At 52.1% G+C, this 17451-nt stretch overlaps 2 protein-coding genes across 2 annotated transcripts in view; one reads left to right on the top strand and one right to left on the bottom strand.

The window, feature by feature from the left end:
* The window catches only part of PNPLA7 (patatin like phospholipase domain containing 7), a 74646-nt gene extending 59285 nt beyond the window's left edge, over positions 1–15361 (bottom strand). Inside the window, 11 exon segments of the mRNA XM_063082551.1 lie at positions 5493–5567; positions 6506–6582; positions 8231–8442; positions 9902–10061; positions 10510–10628; positions 10755–10902; positions 11079–11149; positions 12427–12506; positions 13197–13284; positions 13429–13503; positions 15109–15361. Coding sequence (XP_062938621.1) covers positions 5493–5567; positions 6506–6582; positions 8231–8442; positions 9902–10061; positions 10510–10628; positions 10755–10902; positions 11079–11149; positions 12427–12506; positions 13197–13284; positions 13429–13503; positions 15109–15138 — 1135 coding nt within the window. The 5' untranslated portion in view covers positions 15139–15361.
* A 1044-nt stretch (positions 15362–16405) lies between these two features.
* MRPL41 (mitochondrial ribosomal protein L41) lies at positions 16406–17046 on the top strand. The gene has a single exon (XM_063082600.1). The coding sequence runs from the start codon at positions 16530–16532 to the stop codon at positions 16932–16934; it is 405 nt and encodes a 134-aa protein (XP_062938670.1). The 5' UTR covers positions 16406–16529; the 3' UTR covers positions 16935–17046.
* Positions 17047–17451: the final 405 nt, after the last annotated feature.

The following is a 17451-nucleotide window of genomic DNA, read 5'->3' as shown; positions in this document are numbered from 1 at the left end:
ATTTAGGAAGTTCTTTTCCTAGTTTGCTGAGAGTTTTTATCAGGAATGAATGCTAAACTGTCAAGTGCTTTTTCTGCATTTATTGCGATGATCACATGGCTTTTCTTCTTTAGTCTGTTGATAAGGTGCATTGCATTAACTAATTTTCAACTGTTGAAACAGCTTTGAACTCCTGGGATAAACCCCACTTGATCATGATGTATTATCCTTTTCTATATACGGCTGGGCTCAAATTCCTAATATTTTGTTGAGGATATCTGTGTCTCTGTTCAAGAGGGACACCGGCCTGCAGTTTTCTTTTCTTGCAATGTCTTTGGTTTGGTATTGGGGTAATTAATACTGGCCTCAGAAAGTGAATTGGGAAGTATTCCCTTCTCTTCAATTTTCTGGAAGAGCTTGTACAAAATTAGCATTATTTCTTCCTTAAATGCTGGGTAGAATTCCCCAGTGAAGCCGTTTAGACCTGGAGTTCCCCTTGTGCGAAAGATTTTAGCTACAAATTTAATTTATTTAATAAACACAGGACTATTCAGATAATCCACGTCTTCTAGAGGGAGCTTTGCTAGTACTCTGTGTCTTTCAAGGAGTCTGTCTACTTCATCTAGCAGCTGATTTTACATGCATAAAGTTGTTCGTGATATTCCTTTATTGGTCCTTTTATGTCTGTAGAATCTGTAGAACGGTGTCCTCTCTTTTTTTCTTTTTTTGGTGGCTGGCTGGTGACGGGATCCGAACCGTTGACCTTGGTCCTCAGTGCTGCAGCATCGCACTGTAACCAACTGAGCCAACCAGCCAGCCCCAAACGTCCCCTTTCATTTCTTTTTTTTTTTTTCGTGACCGGCACTCAGCCAGTGAGTGCACCGGTCAGTCCTATATAGGATCCGAACCCGCGGCGGGAGCGTCGCCGCGCTCCCAGCGCAGCACTCTACCAAGTGCGCCACGGGCTCGGCCCCCCCTTTCATTTCTGATATCCATAGTCTGCGTCTTCTCTTTTTCATTCGTCACTGGTCTGGCGACTAGAGGTTTTTGCATTTTACTGATGTTTTCCAAGAACCAGCTTTCGGTTTCACTGATTTTCTGTCCTGTTTTTCTACTTCAGCCTCACTGATTTCTGCTCTTTACCACTCCCTTCCTTCTGCTTGCTTTGGGCTCCATTTGTGCTTCTCCTGCTAGTTTCTTACACTAGCAGTTTATTTTTATTTTTATTTTATTTATTTATTTATTTTTTAAAAGATGACCGGTAAGGGGATCTTAACCCTTGACTTGGTGTTGTCAGCACCACGCTCAGCCAGTGAGCGAACTAGCTATCCGTATATGGGATCCGAACCCGTGGCCTTGGTGTTATCAGCACCGCACTCTCCCGAGTGAGCCACGGGCCGGCCCATTACACTAGCAGTTTAGATCATTGATCCGAGACCTGTTTTCTAGCATAAGCGTTTTAGGTTATAAACTTCAACATGTTGTGTTTCCGTTTTCATTGAGTTCAACGTATTTTCTGATTTCCCTGTGACTTCTCTTTGACCAATATGTTATGTAGAAGTGTATTTTTTAACTTCCAAATATTTAGGAGATTTTCCATATTTCTTTCAGTTACTGATTTCTACTTTAATGCCATTACAATCAGAGAACATACTTTGTATGATTTTAACTCCCTGAAATTTGCTTTATGGCCCAGAACACAGCATATCTCAGTGCATGTGTCGCACGTGCTCGAAGAGACTGTGTGCTGTGGAGGTGCTGGGTGCAAATGTCGATTTGATCGAGGTGGCTGACGGTGCTGTTCAGGTCTTCTGTATCCTTGCTGTTTTTCTACTTATCCTGTAGATTACTGAGGGAAGAGTGCTCAGGTCACCAAGTATAACTGCAGACCTACTTCACACTATGTATTTTCCAGTTCTGGTGTGAGGCGACATACTCTGAGGATTGTTACATCTTCCACACGGATAATGTCCCTTTTTATCACTGGTAATGTTCCTTGGTCTGAAGTCTACTTTGTCTGATACTGACATAGCCACTCCAGTTTTCTTTTAATTGGGCTTTTCATAATATATCCTCTTCTAGCCTTTTGTTTTTCATCTAAGTCTTTATATTTAAAGTGAGTTTCTTGTAGACAGCATATGGTTGGGTCTTGGAATTTCCATCCAGTCTGATAATCAGTCTTTTTATTGCTGTATTTAGACCATTTGTATCCAATGTTATTATTGACAATGGCTGGGTTTAGATTATAACTTTCTGGAGAATACTGTTTTTGTGTTTTGGCAGGCCGTCAAGCTGGTTCAGTTTTCAAAGCTGTGGCTCTGAAGCTTTGCTCTGTCCTGCACAAGTGCCACTCAGAACTTAGTCTGAGATTGAAGCTGAGGCTTGAATCTTAATCCAATTTTCAAAGCCTGTGCTATGCTGCTCTGGGTCTATCCTGAACTTGTACAGGATCACAGAATTAGTGGATCCCCTTCCCCAGCTCTCTCTTCCCTGAGATCCACCCATGCACACACACTGTGGTCCTCAGGGGCCCCTTTTCTGGTCCTTTTGGCGGACCTCCCATCAGGTCCTCCATGCCTGGGCTACCATCAAGGCAATGCCATGAGCCACACACACAAAAAAATGAAAACATGTGAAACTCACCCTTGAGTGTGGCTGACCTGCACTGTGAGCCCCCCCAGTCTGCCCACTTTGTTTCCAGAGCCCTCCAGTAACTGCTTTGTGCGTTTTGTGCAGAGTTTCCAGCTTGATCAGCAGGAGAGAAAGGCTGTAGCAGCATCGCCCTGCTGTAGCAGACCTGGAGTTCTCCTAGTTTATTTTTATTAAATATAAAATCTTAATTTCCTTCTTCTTAGACAGCCAGAATGAAAAAGCCTAACAGGTTACCCCAGATACTAAATCAAATAGCAGCTCACCTGTATGGACGAGATTCACTGTTACTGCTGCTGCTGTTCACGAGAGCTCTAGCCTACTCGCATGCACAGGCCACACCAGCAAGCACTCAGCCAAGGTGAGACTCCGTGGTTGTCAACTCTCCTGCTATCACTGTACTGCAAAGCAGCCCTGGCATATGCCCATGTCTGCTGCACACCGGGAACACTGGGAGCTTAATTCTCAGGATGTTCTCATCGAGCCCTGAGACGCAGCAATTTTTCCTCCACCTGGAATTCTGTTCTGCTCATTTTAAAACCTTTATGACAGACAGTTACCCTCTAAGAGACCCACAGCACATCCTGAGAAACACAAGCACAGATGGGCACAGAGCAGTCACCTGTGACCCCATCACCAAGGGTCCGAGGGCTGAAATCTCAGCCCATTTTAGATTTGCTCCACCATCCTTCCTGAGCCAAAAGGAGCTCCCCCCCACTGATGTGCCACGTGGCCTCACTGTGGAGAGCTGGCTTCCTCTCTGCAGGCACTCCACAGGGCACATCCTGACTCAGATGCGGCCTCACACTTCTTCCCCAGCCATATCTACCTGACCCATATAGCTGGTCCATCTCCCAGTCATCAGCGAATTAGTCAACTAGGACATGCAAGGGACACATTCACAAAAACCCCATCAGATGGGCAATTCCCATCTCTGTTCTGGAATCAAGGAGAAATGTGCATGTGTGCGTTTGGGAGCAGGTGGGAAAAGGGACTAACAACTTAGCAGCTGTTGCTAAAAGTCTCACGTGCATTCTATTTTCAGACCTACTTGTTTACTTAGTAAAACAATGCCCTCGGCCTCACATAAAACCAGGAAGCTGTGAACACCACAGGGAGACGCCGTGCGCTGGGCCGCAGGGATCCTCGAGAAATCCCCACACTCGCATGTGTGTACAGATGTTCTCAGCCACGTCATGTGTAGCCGCTAACAATTACAGCCAGCCAAGATGTTCACCAGCAACAGGTAAACCAGTAGTGGTGTGAATGACTGAACTAGAGCAACACCTAGCCACAGGGAGGAATCTCACACTAAAAATCTTGCTCAAACTAGGAAAGAATTGTACACACTATGATGCCATTTATGAAATTTAGAGTCAAGCAAAATTATACCACATATTGTATAAATACCAGAGAAAATTCAGAAAAGTAGCTATCTCTGAGGACAGGAGAGGGTGAGATTAGAGTACACATGGCTACCTGAAGGGTACACCGTCTACAGCTAACCTGTGCTTCAGCTGACCAGGGTCACAGCTAACATGTCCGTTTACTGTATCGTGCTTTTTTGTGTATCTGAAATATTTCATAACTTAGTAAAAATTAAAATAACAAAGCCTACCTGCCATTCAGAATGGTGGGATGAAGGTGGGTGTTTATCTTTGTTCCCTTCTGGAACACTCATGCTATCTCTGCTCACCTTGAACGAGGGAGCTGGCCAGTTAGCTCCACTGGTTGGAGCGTGGTGTTGACAACACCAAGGTCCAGGGGTCCATCCCTGTTGCAACCAGCCCCCCCCACAAAAACATGGATCATTAAAAAGACAAACCTCCAAGGATAAAGACAAAAGCTAAGAGTAGATAAGGAACGTCAACCAAATTTTAGAAACTGCTGATAGGAAATGACAGAGTTGCAGCCCATGGAGCGCTCTAAGGAAAGCTGGAACTCAGGCGTCAGGGTTACAGAACCCCGATGGAGAGAACTGGTCCTCACTGAAGAGTCTGGGGGCTCCGCACCCAAGTGGAGGCCAGCACCTTGCGAGGCTAGCACGCAGGGGAGGCCGCGTGAGCAGCAGGCCAACCCCGAGCCTCCTCTCTGACCCCAGCAGCTGGCAAATGGCCTTCCCCTGAGGCGAGCAGACTCCCAGATGTTCTCTCTGGAGACGTGAAGCTGACAGGCCTGAGCACTGGGACACGGAGCACGGCTAAGGGCCGCAGAGCAGCGTCCACTCCAAAGGGGACACCCCAGACTCCTCCCCTACTGCAAGCCAATGTGACCATGGCAGATGTTGGCAGATTCCTCTCTGGGAAGCTGCCCTAAAGAAAAGACCTACAGACACTGCTGACCTGCGGGCTCCTAACACCTGAAGGGAGGAGCTGCCTTCCCCTCCGGTCCTCCTGCAGGGGTCTCCCGCTGACAAGCCCTGACCACACAAATGGGGGCAAGCATGGCTTTCAAGTGGTACACACTACTTTCCTTTTTATGATTAACCCACATAACTATCACCTCAATGAAGATGACGTTTCCACAACCCAGATTACCTTCTGTCTCCCCGAATCAATACCCAACTAACGCCCTATCTGACCTCCATCACAGAGCTGGCAGATGCAGCCCCCAGGCCGCAGCCCCTCCACGCCTGTTTTTATCAATGCGGTTTTCCTGAACACAGCTATGCTGCTCATTCACACACCACCTACGGCTCTTCGTGCTCACACGGCCAGACTGAGCAGCTGCCACAGAAACCGTGCAGCCCACAGGCTGAAGTATTTACTGCCCGGACTTTTACAGAAGAGGCTGGCCGGCCGCTGCTCTGTCACCACAGATTAGTGCACTCTGTGTGTGAACTCCGTGTAAGTGCAACTACACACCGTGTGCTCTTTTTGTGCCTGGCCTCTCTGGTTCCACAGGATGTCTGTGAGGTGCATCTACAGAGGTTTGTGGAGCTGAGTTCAGTGAGGACATCAGTCTCACATACACGGACTATTGGAGACAGGTAAGCCCCTGATCTGAAAGATGGAAACCAAAATAAACAAAGAAGAGAAACTCAGAAGAGCCAGAGACAATTCAGGGAACAAAGGAAAACTGCATCTTTCTTTGTCCACGAAGAAAGAACAGATGGTAGTTTAAAAAGAACATTCAGGGAACAAAAATAAGAGCTCTGGAAATAACATGACAGAAATTAAAAATTCGATGGAATGTTTAAAAATGGTGAGGCAAAAATGATGTCATTCCAAATCATCCACTAATCACAATACACTATTATTTCCTCTCGAGTGTCATCTCCCACTTTTTACTGTCACCACACTCAGGGAAGACTGACTGCTGCTCCTTAAGTAAGTGGGTGACGTGGACCACAGCAGGCTGGGGAGGCAGAGAGAGTCTCCCTGCCCCAGTCACTGCACTAGTTCCCCTTTCCTGGCCATATGCATCATGGTGCTATGAGGCTCAACCCCCAAATCACAATGAGTTCAGGATCAGAAAGAATAAGAAATAACAGAAAGGCCTCTACTCCAGTCTGTACTGAATCTATTTTTTGCCTAAAGAAAAACAAACCAGCCAAGGTGGGAGGAGGTGCAGACGCCACATAGCTGACTGGTTTACCTCCGTGTAGACCAGAGCTCTTCTAGGCCTTTCCTGAGTCTTTGCAGGCCCACCAGTGCCCCTTACACATTCAGGAGTCCCTGAGACACTGGCCAGAGCTCGAGATGCACACTAACCCCAGACCCCTGCAGAGCAGCACAGATGGACTCAGTGGCCTGGATTCTGCTCTAGCCTGCCCCGCCCCCATGCATGTCATCCCTGCTCAGAGGAGGGGAGTGTCCTCTTCCTCCGCAGGCAGGCAGCCTCCCCAGCCTGGGCCAAGTGTCTTGTGAAGACACACCAGGTCTCGGGGACACAGCAAGACACCAGGTCCCATCCACATCTCTGTCCCAGTCCCCAAAACAGCTTCGAGCACATCTGCGCCTGACAGGAAGCATGGTGCACACTGGAGGCCCAGCACCCCCATCTGCTGCTTACCTCCACGCACACGAGAACTCAGGGTCGGGCCAGAAGACACCACTCAGGTCCATCACAAGATTTCACAGAACCCGAGACTCTTGGCCCTGCTTGAGTGCACCCTGGCCAAGGTTTTGGTTAAGTGCTCTGGAGAAGCATCCTGACGACGTGGAAAAATTAAGGTAAAGTTTGCCTCAATACACAGCTGACAATGCATGCAAAGGTACAGCTTCAAAGAGTGAGATTAAAATCAGATTCCCCTGTTGAATTACACAGGTACACACACTGATCAAAAAAAAAAGTAAATTACACAAATGTTGAATTCTTCTAGTTAACAGGGAGGGAATAGGACATGCTGGTGATGGCTGCATGGGTCAATTTTACTATTGTGTCTACTTCTGCACACGCTTGAGATGTTCTGGAACAAAAAGTTAAATCACAAAATAATACAAGATGCTGATTTTTAAACTGCCAGACTAGCACAGAGCAAATGTTAGATAACGTGCTGTGCTGGTTAGGGCAGTTCCACACATCACTGGTGGTGCAAACTCTACGGTGGCAGTTGAAGTGGTGGGGAGACTAGCAATTATCTTGCAGAACCACAAATGTGCATGTCCTGAGACCCAGCAAGTCTATTCCAGGAATTTACCCCGCAAACTGGTCTTCAATACATGAAACAATGCACATATGAGACCACTCACTCCAACAATAAACAGCAAAAGACTAGGAACGACAGAAACATACATGTTAGAGCCATGGGTTAAATGTGTCCCCCAAAAGTTTGTGTATTAGAAAGTTAGTCTCCACTGTAAGTGTTCAGAGGGCAGGAAATCCTATCGTGGTAACTGAAACGTGGGCCTTTGAGAGGTGACTGGATCATGAGGATTAATCCATTCAGGAAGCAATGCGTTATCAAGGGTGTAGTTAGGAGAGCTTTATCTTTTTTTTTTTAAAGATGACTGGTACGGGGATCTCAACCCTTGACTTGGTGTTGTCAACACCACGCTCACCCAGTGAACTAACCAGCCATCCCTATATAGGATTCGAACCCGTGGCCTTGGTGTTATCAGCACCGCACTCTCCCGAGTGAGCCCCGGGCCGGCCCAGCAGGGCTCTGTAAGGACAGCAAGTGAGGTCAGCTCTCTGTTGCCCAACCCATTCTCACCATGCGGTTACCCTGGTCACCACGGGCCCCTGTACAGAGTTCCCACCAAGAACAAGGCCTTCACCACTAGGTGTGTTCCCCGTACTTTGGACTTCCCAGCCTCCTAAACCTTAAGAAATAAGTTCCATTTCTCTATAAATTACCCTGTTTCAGGTACTCTGTTGTAAACAACAGAAAAGGACTAACACAGCACAGAAGACGCACGAGAGGGTCTGCACAAAATTGGCTGGAGTAGATCCCACTCGGGAAGGGGGCCTAGGGTCTGGGGACAGGAGGAAACATTTTCACTTTACAACTTTTTGTGCCTTTTTAATGTTGTATCACGTGCATGTATTAGAAAAAACATTTAAAAGATAACCAAAACCCTTAACCAAATTCCCAGCTGTTTTTAAAAATACTGTTGTCAAAGCTGTTCCCATGGACACCTGTGGTCAGAATGAAGGCCCCTCCTGTCCTAGACCAACTCCCTTGCTACACTGTGTAGAGCTGGCCTTTAATGATAAGGGATCTGCTGTCCAGGCAAGACAGGAAGAATGAGCCTCCAGGGCTGACCCAGGGACACTCAGAGGACTCACAGTGATGACATCCAGGATGCTGAGGAGGCTGTGGACACTGTCTCCCGCCAAAACTTCTTTGACCACCACCTCAGTGCCATCCTGCACTTGGAGAGCAGAGTGAGAGTCGTCAGTCCACGCGGGCTTAGCCCAGCGCCCAGCACGCTGGGCAAATGAGCCTCTACCTCCAAGGTGCCACCAATCAAGCAAGCAGATGAGGAGGCAGAGGACCAGCCAGACATAGCAGAACTGGAGGGACAAGGCACTTGAAAGCAGAGGACAGAAAGAAATGAGGACAAGTGAGACAAATGAAAAAACCCAGCCCAACCTGGCCACAGCTCTCAATCCCGTGACTGGTCCCTACTGGGCAAATTTAGGTGAAATCTCATAAAACCTAAGTTAGTTTTCTGAACCAAATTTAGTTATTATCAGTACACATTACAGAATTTTGATATAATTTTCCACTAGCTAAGAAAACACCCAAAACATGCAATTTTGGTGATTTAATATAGGAACTTCATCTCAGCTTGACCCAGGAAAATCCTTTTTGAAGTTGTCCACGTCTGGCACTGAGAGATGCCAGTTGCAGTCCTTTGGGGAGGCCCCCACAAGCTCGACAGGAGTCACTGGTTCACCAGCTGGGTGACCACATGCCCTAGGAGCTACTGGCTCTGACATCCCCAAACTGGATGAACAGAGGCCCTTTGCTTCTAATAATCCCAACAAGTCCAGCCACAGACCAAGCTATTACCTGACAATCAAACATTCTGGCTAGACAACACCTTTGGTCTAGAAACCCAGGAGGACCGCATGAGAGCCATCTTGGGGTCATCACCCACTCTCAGCACTACAAAGTGGGAACTTCTGAGACCACAGATTCTTTAAGGTCAGGGGCGATGATCACACCAACTCCAGGATTCACTAAGAATGTGCTTTAAACAATAACACGCAGTGGGAAGCCCAGGCCACATACAACCAGGACAAATAAACTGATCCCACCCTCCTGCAAAGCAACACACCACCAAAAAGACCTTAGTAGGGTCTGAGCCAGCAATCACCCCCGGCAATCATGATTCAAAGGGTGTGATTTAACAGAGGCAGGAAACAAGCATTTAACTCCTAAGTGAGTTAATACCTTAATTATTTTCTTACAATTAAAATTATTTATAATCAGAAAGCTGAAAACAGGGCAAAGGTTCCATTGATCATGGCAGATCAATACAATGATTTACTACCTAACTTCCATTAAAGGCAGTATTCTGAGGACTTGGAAGAAACATTTTTAAATGTTTAAAACATATCAGGTGAAAGGTAGAAACAAGACCACAGGAAGACCGTACTAAACCCGTTTAAACAACAGGTCCGCGTGCAGAAGAGTGAAAGCGATGGGCCAAAACCCTAACGGCAGACGTGTCAACACTGGGACGAAGATGTGCCTTTTTCCCCAGTAAGTAAAATTTAAAATTCTGCACTAACTTTTCAATGGGAAACTTTCTGAAACTTTCAGATGACAGACATCTAAGCGAAAGCCCACCCCAAGGCCCTACAGCATGTGACGCACCGTGTCCTGGACGCAGACCTCCAGCCGCCCATCCTGCACCACGTAGATGCTGGTGTCCAGCTCCCCTGGCTGGAAGATGTGTTCTCCCTCCTGCAGCTGCACAAAGACCATGTGTTTGCAAAGCTCCAGGAACAGTGGCTTCTCAAAGTGGCCCAAGACCCTGCAAGAACCGGAGTATGCTGTGGAACACCCTTCTTGGGAAGGCAGAGGAGGAGGGACAGCTTTTGAAAGAGGCTCAAGGGGTTACAGGCCACTGTTCCTACAGGTGCCAGGTCCCCGTGCTGCAGATCTGCACAGCAGACCCAAAGCAACCTAGCATCACAGTCATACAGAATTTTAAACTCCTGAAATTCTTGGGAGCCTGTTTTCCCCTCAGCTCAAAGAGCTTCTGGGTTGTGACTATGAACTTGAGCCAGACGCATAAAGGCAAAGGTGCTCTTCCAGGATGATGAGTGGGCACTAAAGAGAGGAAAGGGGCATTTTCCAGGGGCCAAACGGCAGGTGAGACAGAAGAGAACCCAGGCTTGCGGCACACACTTCTCACACTTGCTCTGAATTGATCGCTCAATTGAAAACATTGACAAACAGTTAAATAAAACAGGAAAGACCTTGAGCAGGCTCCGTTGCCCGAGGCATCCTCGTGACACCCGCTGAGCATTCCAACCACCATGGGGCATGGAGACCAGCAGTCTCTTGGCAGATGCAAGACAGGCTTTGCAGCCATCACCTGACACGGGAAGGCCACGTCCCCAGTTAGAAGGACATGGCGAGGAGTCTCCTGCATCAACCACAGCGCCCTCGGAGGGTCCCGAGCCAGAGCAACAGGCCCGGCTGAGCCCACCCGCTCCCTTACCGAACATTTTTCAACTTCTGATGGCAGGTTAGAATTCTTCACATCAAACTCTGTGAGATCAGCCTCCAGCAGGGAGGGCGGGGGCTCCTTTGGCTGCAGGGTGGGGTATTCCCTCTTGAAGCGTAGAATCCTATGAAGCAGAGACATACTCACGTTGAGCAAAAGACCAAGGGCATCTATGCTGCACTGCCGGAGGCAGCTCCGACTTCATTGTGCCCCAGGTGGTGAGGACTCCTGTGGGCTCACAGAGCCCACCAAGGAGGGCAACTAGGGCAGGCTGTGATCTGAAGGACACTCCCAGTACCTCTTGGCCAAAGACAGCACTTGGTCCTCTTCCTGGCCCGCTGCCGGGGTGCAGCTATGTTCCCAGCAGGCGTGTTGGGGAGCACGGTCACCTGCAGAGTCAAAGGAGGAGCCAAGTTGCTACCTGCTGTTGGCAAGGCCCATGCTCTAGGCCTCAGGGGTCATCCTCAGGACCCACCTGTGGGCTGCCTGCAGTCCTGACATCAGTCCCCGGGGTCTGGCTGTGCCACCCCCTACCCCACCTGGCTCCTCGAGGGAGACGTTGTTGACAGCCCCACATCCACAGCACTGACCGCACTGTCCCCACAAAAGCCTTCAGAGCTCCATGGCGTCAAACCTGCTGTCCTCTCTGCCTGGGAGGCCGACCACTGCTCCACCCCTCCTCTTTTAGCCCAGTCAATGCACCTCTTCCTACAACCTTTAAAAAACTGTCACTGTTCAATCCCACCTTCCCGACCTCACTTCCCCCTCCAACCTAGGGCCACTGCCCCATCTGTTCCATGTCTGGAATGTTCTCCACAGTTGGCACCCACTGACTGCCCAGAAGAGCAGTCGTCCCAAGTGCAGAGGCCTGGTTCCTACCCTGGACAGGGGCAGGGCCACTGTGCTAGGGCAGCCACCACCCCACTGCTCCGTTCCCTTGAGCCCTGCTGCCCTTTGGTGCCAGCGGCTGTCACTGGTGTCACCATAACCGCAGCTCCTCTTTCAGGTCCTAGGTATCCCTGTCCTCCAGCTATTCCCATCTGTCACTGCATAACCCTTCATGGGACCACTGGTTGATGGCCACTCCCCACCAGACCTCCAAGACCCTGCCCAGGTCACTCTGTGTGTGGCCCCTACCTCAGTGCAAGCAGCGATGCAGTGTCACCCCCACCCCCAGTCCTGGCCAGATGCTGCCCGGGTCTGGCACAGACTCGACCGTGGCATGCCTAGCTCATTTTCCCTTTCACAGCACTTAATGCTGACAACAATGCGAGAGCCACTCAAGGACTCTCTGCACTTGCAACGCATACTCAGGTACTCAAACCAGAGGCCCACCTGCCCTCCCCGGAGGTCACACGCTGCCACAGACCTCCCTGAGCTGCCCCTCTAGCACAGGCGGAGTTAAGGCTTGAGAGAGTAAGGGATATTTCCAGGTAAGGGGTATTGGGTATGACTGGAAGAAGCAGACACCATTCAGTGTGATTTACAATGTCCCCCAAACCCTGTGCCCAGCGGCAGAGGCTGTGGAGCGGAAGAGAGGGCAGCACATGACAAGAGCTGCCAGGATCAGGAGCTCAGGGAGACTGGTGAGCAGGCAGGACCCCATCTCTGGGGGCCTGCTCAGTAGGGAGCCCACGCACGACCCAGGGACCGCAGTATAAGTTACCTTCCTCATGATCTTCCGGCCGTAAAACATCACTTTGTCTCTCTTCCAGAACCCGTACTGAGGAATGGGCTGCACTTGTCCTGCAAGGGGAGTGGAAGGGTGGCCTGAACTGCAGCTGGGATACCACCAAGTGAGAGGGGTGTGCGAGGGCTGCCTCGAGTAGGTGCACGTGGTGAGCTTCATTGGAGCTAAAATAAGGCTGCAGCACTGGCAGGCCCTGGAAATGCAGGTGCTGGACAATAAACTGCATTCTTGTCCTGTCCTCTCCCCAGCTACCACTTTGCAGCATGAGGGAAAGGGTCTGTGTGACAGGCTCGTCTCAGATGGGGGAGTCTTACATCTTTCTCTCTCTCTCTATTTTTTAAAGATGACTGGTAAGGGGATCTTAACCCCTGACATGGTGTTGTCAGCACCACGCTCTCCCAAGTGAGCGAACCGCCATCCCTATATAGGGATCCGAACCCATGGCCTCAGTGTTATCAGCACCGCACTCTCCCAAGTGAGCCACGGGCCGGCCGTAGTCTTACATCTTTTTAATGGAGCCTTGCATGGGAAAGGAGAGCGGAACAGGCTGTGCACAGACTCGGCTTCCTGGGAACCAGCACGCTCAGCCTGAGCCCGGCAGGCTACCAGGTTCCAAGAAAAGCCACCACAGGCTTGAGGGCTCCTCCCATGAGCTTAAAACACATTGCCAGAAACCCACGCCTCCCCCACCCTTCCAACCCATTGTCCCCTTCCCCTAAAACTAGGGTACAAACCAAGATACTCACGAAATCGCTGGACCCTTCTATACACCAAAAAGATGACTATGCCCGTGAAGGCCAGTGCCAGGAGGGCTCCAATCACAGCCCCAGTCAGCTGGGTGAGATCAGAGACAGAGCACCATGAGCAAGGCCACTGAGGAGCCCCTGCCCCATCCCGACCTGGGCAGGAATGAGCCGGTGGGGCAGAGGCAGCAAGGACCCCTGCTCCTGCCCCCAGGGAAGCAGGTGAGGTGGTTACCATGGTGGACCAGGAACGCTCCTCCATGAACTGCAGTGCCCAGGAGCGCAGGGCAGCGCCCAGACAGAAGCCAGCCTGCAATGGAGAACACAGCGGTCAAGATGGGCAAGGATGGGCGTGGCCTGGCTTCCCAGCCCAGACTTGGCCAGGGCAGCAAGAGTCAAGCTGTGGGTTAGGGAAGAACTCAGCAGCCCTGGAGATTTCCAGGAAGAAGCGATCTTGCCAGGGGTGGGGAGGTCCTCTGAACCCCCTGCTAAGAAGCACTCAGAGAGCACCTGTCTTCCTCAGGCACTGGGGCACAGGCCGGCAGGGGCCCGCTGCGCTGCTGTCAATGAGAAATACATCATTAATGCACTCGAATCCTGAACCCTTGGCTCTCCAGCTCCTTGGGATACAAGTCTAGGGGAGTAAGCCCCAGCCACAGGGGAGGCCAAGGCCACCTCCCAGTGCCCTCTGAACACTAACAGGACCACATGCTGTCGGCCCGAGGGCACATGGGAGCCCACACAGCAGCAGTGCTCAGAAACTGCAAGGAGCCATCTGGATTTTTAGAACATTCAATACCAGTTTACACGCTGAATGCAGAAGTAACAGCAGAGAAGGCTCTGGGTGCCTGCTATCCTGCTGTCTCTCAGAAGAGCCTTAACAGGACTTCAGAAGTTCGGATCCTTGGGAGGGAGAAAGGGAGGAAGAGAAGGGTGACGGCAGGATGGCAAGTGGGCGACCAACAAAGGCTGCTGCCGCTTCTCTGAAAAATGGAACAGAAAATAAGCAAAAGACCCCAGCCGGACAAGCAGCCACTTTCCCCTCCTCCTCTGCAGCCAGGAGCTGGGTGGGGCAGAGGAGGCCATTTGTTAACCCTCTCAAGTCGCTACACAAGTGCCAAGGACCAAGCAGCTCCCTGAGCTCCAGGGAGCCAGGACTCAGACACGGCAATCTACACCAGCAAACCCGAGTAAATCTGAAGGGCACTCAGAAAAGCAGCTCAAAGGCACAACTCTGCATCAGGACAGGATGAGTCAGTGACCCAGAAAACTAAACCCTTTGAACTTGGTTTGGAGGCAAATGTAAACGCAGTGGGGACTTTTTGCTTCAGACCTGAGGCAACCAGACTCCCTTCCCTCCAGCGCCCCCGGCTCAGATCTCAAGAACACATCGGTCAAAGCACACAAAAGCACCCATAACCATGCCCCTCACCTAAGTCAATGTGTCCCTCTCAGATAATCAGATTGTCCGAGGAAGGGGCTATTACTTGGATGACCCACAGCCTATTCACACAATCTGCTGTGGCTAAGCACCGCAGCCTTTTCAAGTTCTTCACTGCTGTTGTAGTACACCTAACTTTCTGGTGTAGGCATAGACACCATTGCCATGTAGTTACAGATGTCTGAGAAAAAGGCCTTAAGCAAAACAGCAGGCAAAATCCTAAGGGGAAACAGAAAGTAACGACCATGACCTTAAGGGAAGAAGAGACATAGCTTCAAAGAGTGCCCAAGGGCCACATCCGACTGCTGTGCTGAGAAAGCACAGGTGTCCGCAGACAAGGGCTAGCAGGTCTAAGGAGGTGACAAGAGGGGCCAGCCACCTCACCCACATTCCTCAGGCTCCAAGAAGCCATGCGGCCTTGGTCCACAAATGCCCCCACGTGGGAAAGATTGATTCCCCACTGGATCTACATACCTCTGGGCACACATCCTCCTCGTCCTTCATGGCTAAAAACAGAACAAACAGGAGAGACAGACTGAGGCAAACGAGGGCATGTCTACCAACTCAAGCTCACACAGCCACAGCTGTGGCTTCAGCCTTTTCCCCTGGGCCCTTTCCCAAGTCCAACTATGTTTTCACCGAAGGGAAAATACTGCTGAAAAATTCTGGTCTCTATGAAGGGAAGCTGTCTTTTCAGAGGCATCTGCTGCCTCACCGGGAGCCAGTTCTCTCTCTGTAAACAGCCCTTACGTGGCCGTCTAGGAACCCAGAACAGCAGCCACGTCACTGGGCTCAACTCCAGGAGGTCAAGGGAGTCTGGGCGGCTCAGCCAGGGCCTAGTGCAGCCACCACGTGGGAGCAGCCAGCCCCTTGCTGGTGTAGGGAGGGGGTGTGACTGGGGAGACAGTTACAGCGGGGGTGGGGCTACTGGGGGTGTGACTGGAGACGGGGGTGCAGCTGGGGTGGAGGCTCGGCTGAGGAGTGGGGAACAGCCTGGGACAGGGCGTACAGCTGGGAAGATGGTTACTGCTGCGGTGGGGTTATTGGAGGTATGACTGGAGAGTGGGGTGCAGCTGGGGTGGCAGTACCAGGGAGTGTTACCACTGGGTTGGGGGCATGCGTGGGCAGGGGTCACAGTTACGGAGGTGGTGCAGCTGGGGTGAAGGCAGGTGGGGGGGTCACGGCTAGGGAGGGGGCAGGCTGGGGAGGGGCCCACGGGAGGCAGACTCTGAGCCTGTCCACCCCGAGTTGGGGGTGCTGAGTCCTGGAGCTGATGCGCCCGGGGACACGAGGGCCTGAGTCGGGGCCGAGGAACCCCGCCGGCCCGGCCTCTCGGGCGCGTCACGAGGGCGGCCGCCGCACACGCCACGGTCAGCGCACCTTGGGCCGGGCCGGCCCCCGTGACGAGCCCCGCCTCCGCGGCCCGCTCGGCCCCGCCCAGGCCGGCTGTCCTCGCGAGGCCGCCTCGGGGTTACCATGGGGACCGAACTCCACCGGGAATCGCGGGGCCCGACGGGCGGGGACGCCCTTTCCCACAGGGCGGACCCGAGACCCGCCAGCCCGGCGCAGGGCGGGGCGACTCACCGGGCCCGTGCGCTCGCGACGTGCGCGCCACCGAGGCCCCGCCCCCGCCGCGGGCCTCCCCACGCATTGGCCCGGTCCCCGTCGGCCACGCCCCTCGCAGGGCTGAGGCCGCGCATTGGGGGGTGGCGGCGGCGGCCAATCGGCGCGGCTGTTGCCGCGGGGCTGCGGCCAATCGGCGCGGCTGTTGCTGCGGCCGGAAGCGGGGTGGGGTGGGGTCGAGGCCCGGGTCGGAGCGGCCCGCGCCACGCGCTCGTAGCCGAGTCTCGCGCGCGGTCAGTGCGTCCTCGGTCTTCCCTCCTCCCGCGGGCGGCATGGGTCTGCTGGCGGCGGCGCGGGCTCTGGTCCGGGGCGCGGACCGCATGAGCAGGTGGACGAGCAAGCGCGGCCCGCGCACCTTCTGCAAGGGCCGCGGAGCCAAGCGCACCGGCGTCCTCGCCGCGGACTGCAGGTTCGTGCAGGTCAAGGAGATGGTGCCGGAGTTCGTGGTCCCGGATCTGAGCGGCTTCAAGCTCCGGCCCTACGTGAGCTACCGCGCCCCCGCGGGCACGGACGCGCCCCTCACGGCCAGGAGGCTCTTCCTGGACACGGTTGCACCTGCAGTCGAAAAGGACTTCAGAGAAGGCGCCTTCGATCCCGACGACCTGGAGAAGTATGGCTTTGAGCCCACGCAGGACGGCAAGCTCTTCCAGCTGTACCCCAAGAACTTCCCGCGCTAGAGCCAGCGAGCAGCGGCGCACGACGCAGGGGTCCCCTCTCGCAGGCCCCGTGTCCCCAGGGCGTGACAGCTGTCGCCCTCGTTCATTTCTATTAAAGGCCTTTGCTACCATGTATAGTGTCTGTTTTTGTCATGGGTGTTAGGTTCGGGGAGATGGAGAAAAGGGACAGAAACCCCAGTCAGGCGCTGTTTCAGCCAAAAAGCTTTATTCCACTAACGTGGGGAGGAGACTGAATCACATCAGCTCCTAACTCCGTACAGGCTAAAACGGTTTTATAAGGTTTTGACTTAGAAGAAGGGCGTTGGCTGGTCGTTTTTGCATAAGAAAGTTTTGTAGAAATTATGGTTTTTCTCGAAGGGCAAGGCGGTAGGGGGTGGAAAGTTGATTAACGTGGGATAGGGGCAAGGGGAGAGGGTGCAAAGTTACTTAACTTGATCGTGCCGATGCTGGCCGTGAGGCCTGATGTTGGGGCCGTGTGACAGTGTGCGGTGTGACAGATTTCAGTGTAGTGACCTAG

The sequence above is a fragment of the Cynocephalus volans genome, chromosome 17, assembly GCF_027409185.1.
Source record: "Cynocephalus volans isolate mCynVol1 chromosome 17, mCynVol1.pri, whole genome shotgun sequence".
NCBI classification, from domain to species: Eukaryota; Metazoa; Chordata; class Mammalia; order Dermoptera; family Cynocephalidae; genus Cynocephalus; species Cynocephalus volans.
Note: the sequence above shows the minus strand (reverse complement) of the source record. Positions and strands in the feature narration are given on the sequence as shown.

Coding starts and splice junctions, on each gene's coding strand:
- MRPL41 (XM_063082600.1), top strand. CDS start 16,530: ATGGGTCTGCTGGCGGCGGCGCGGGCTCTGGTCCGGGGCGCGGACCGC.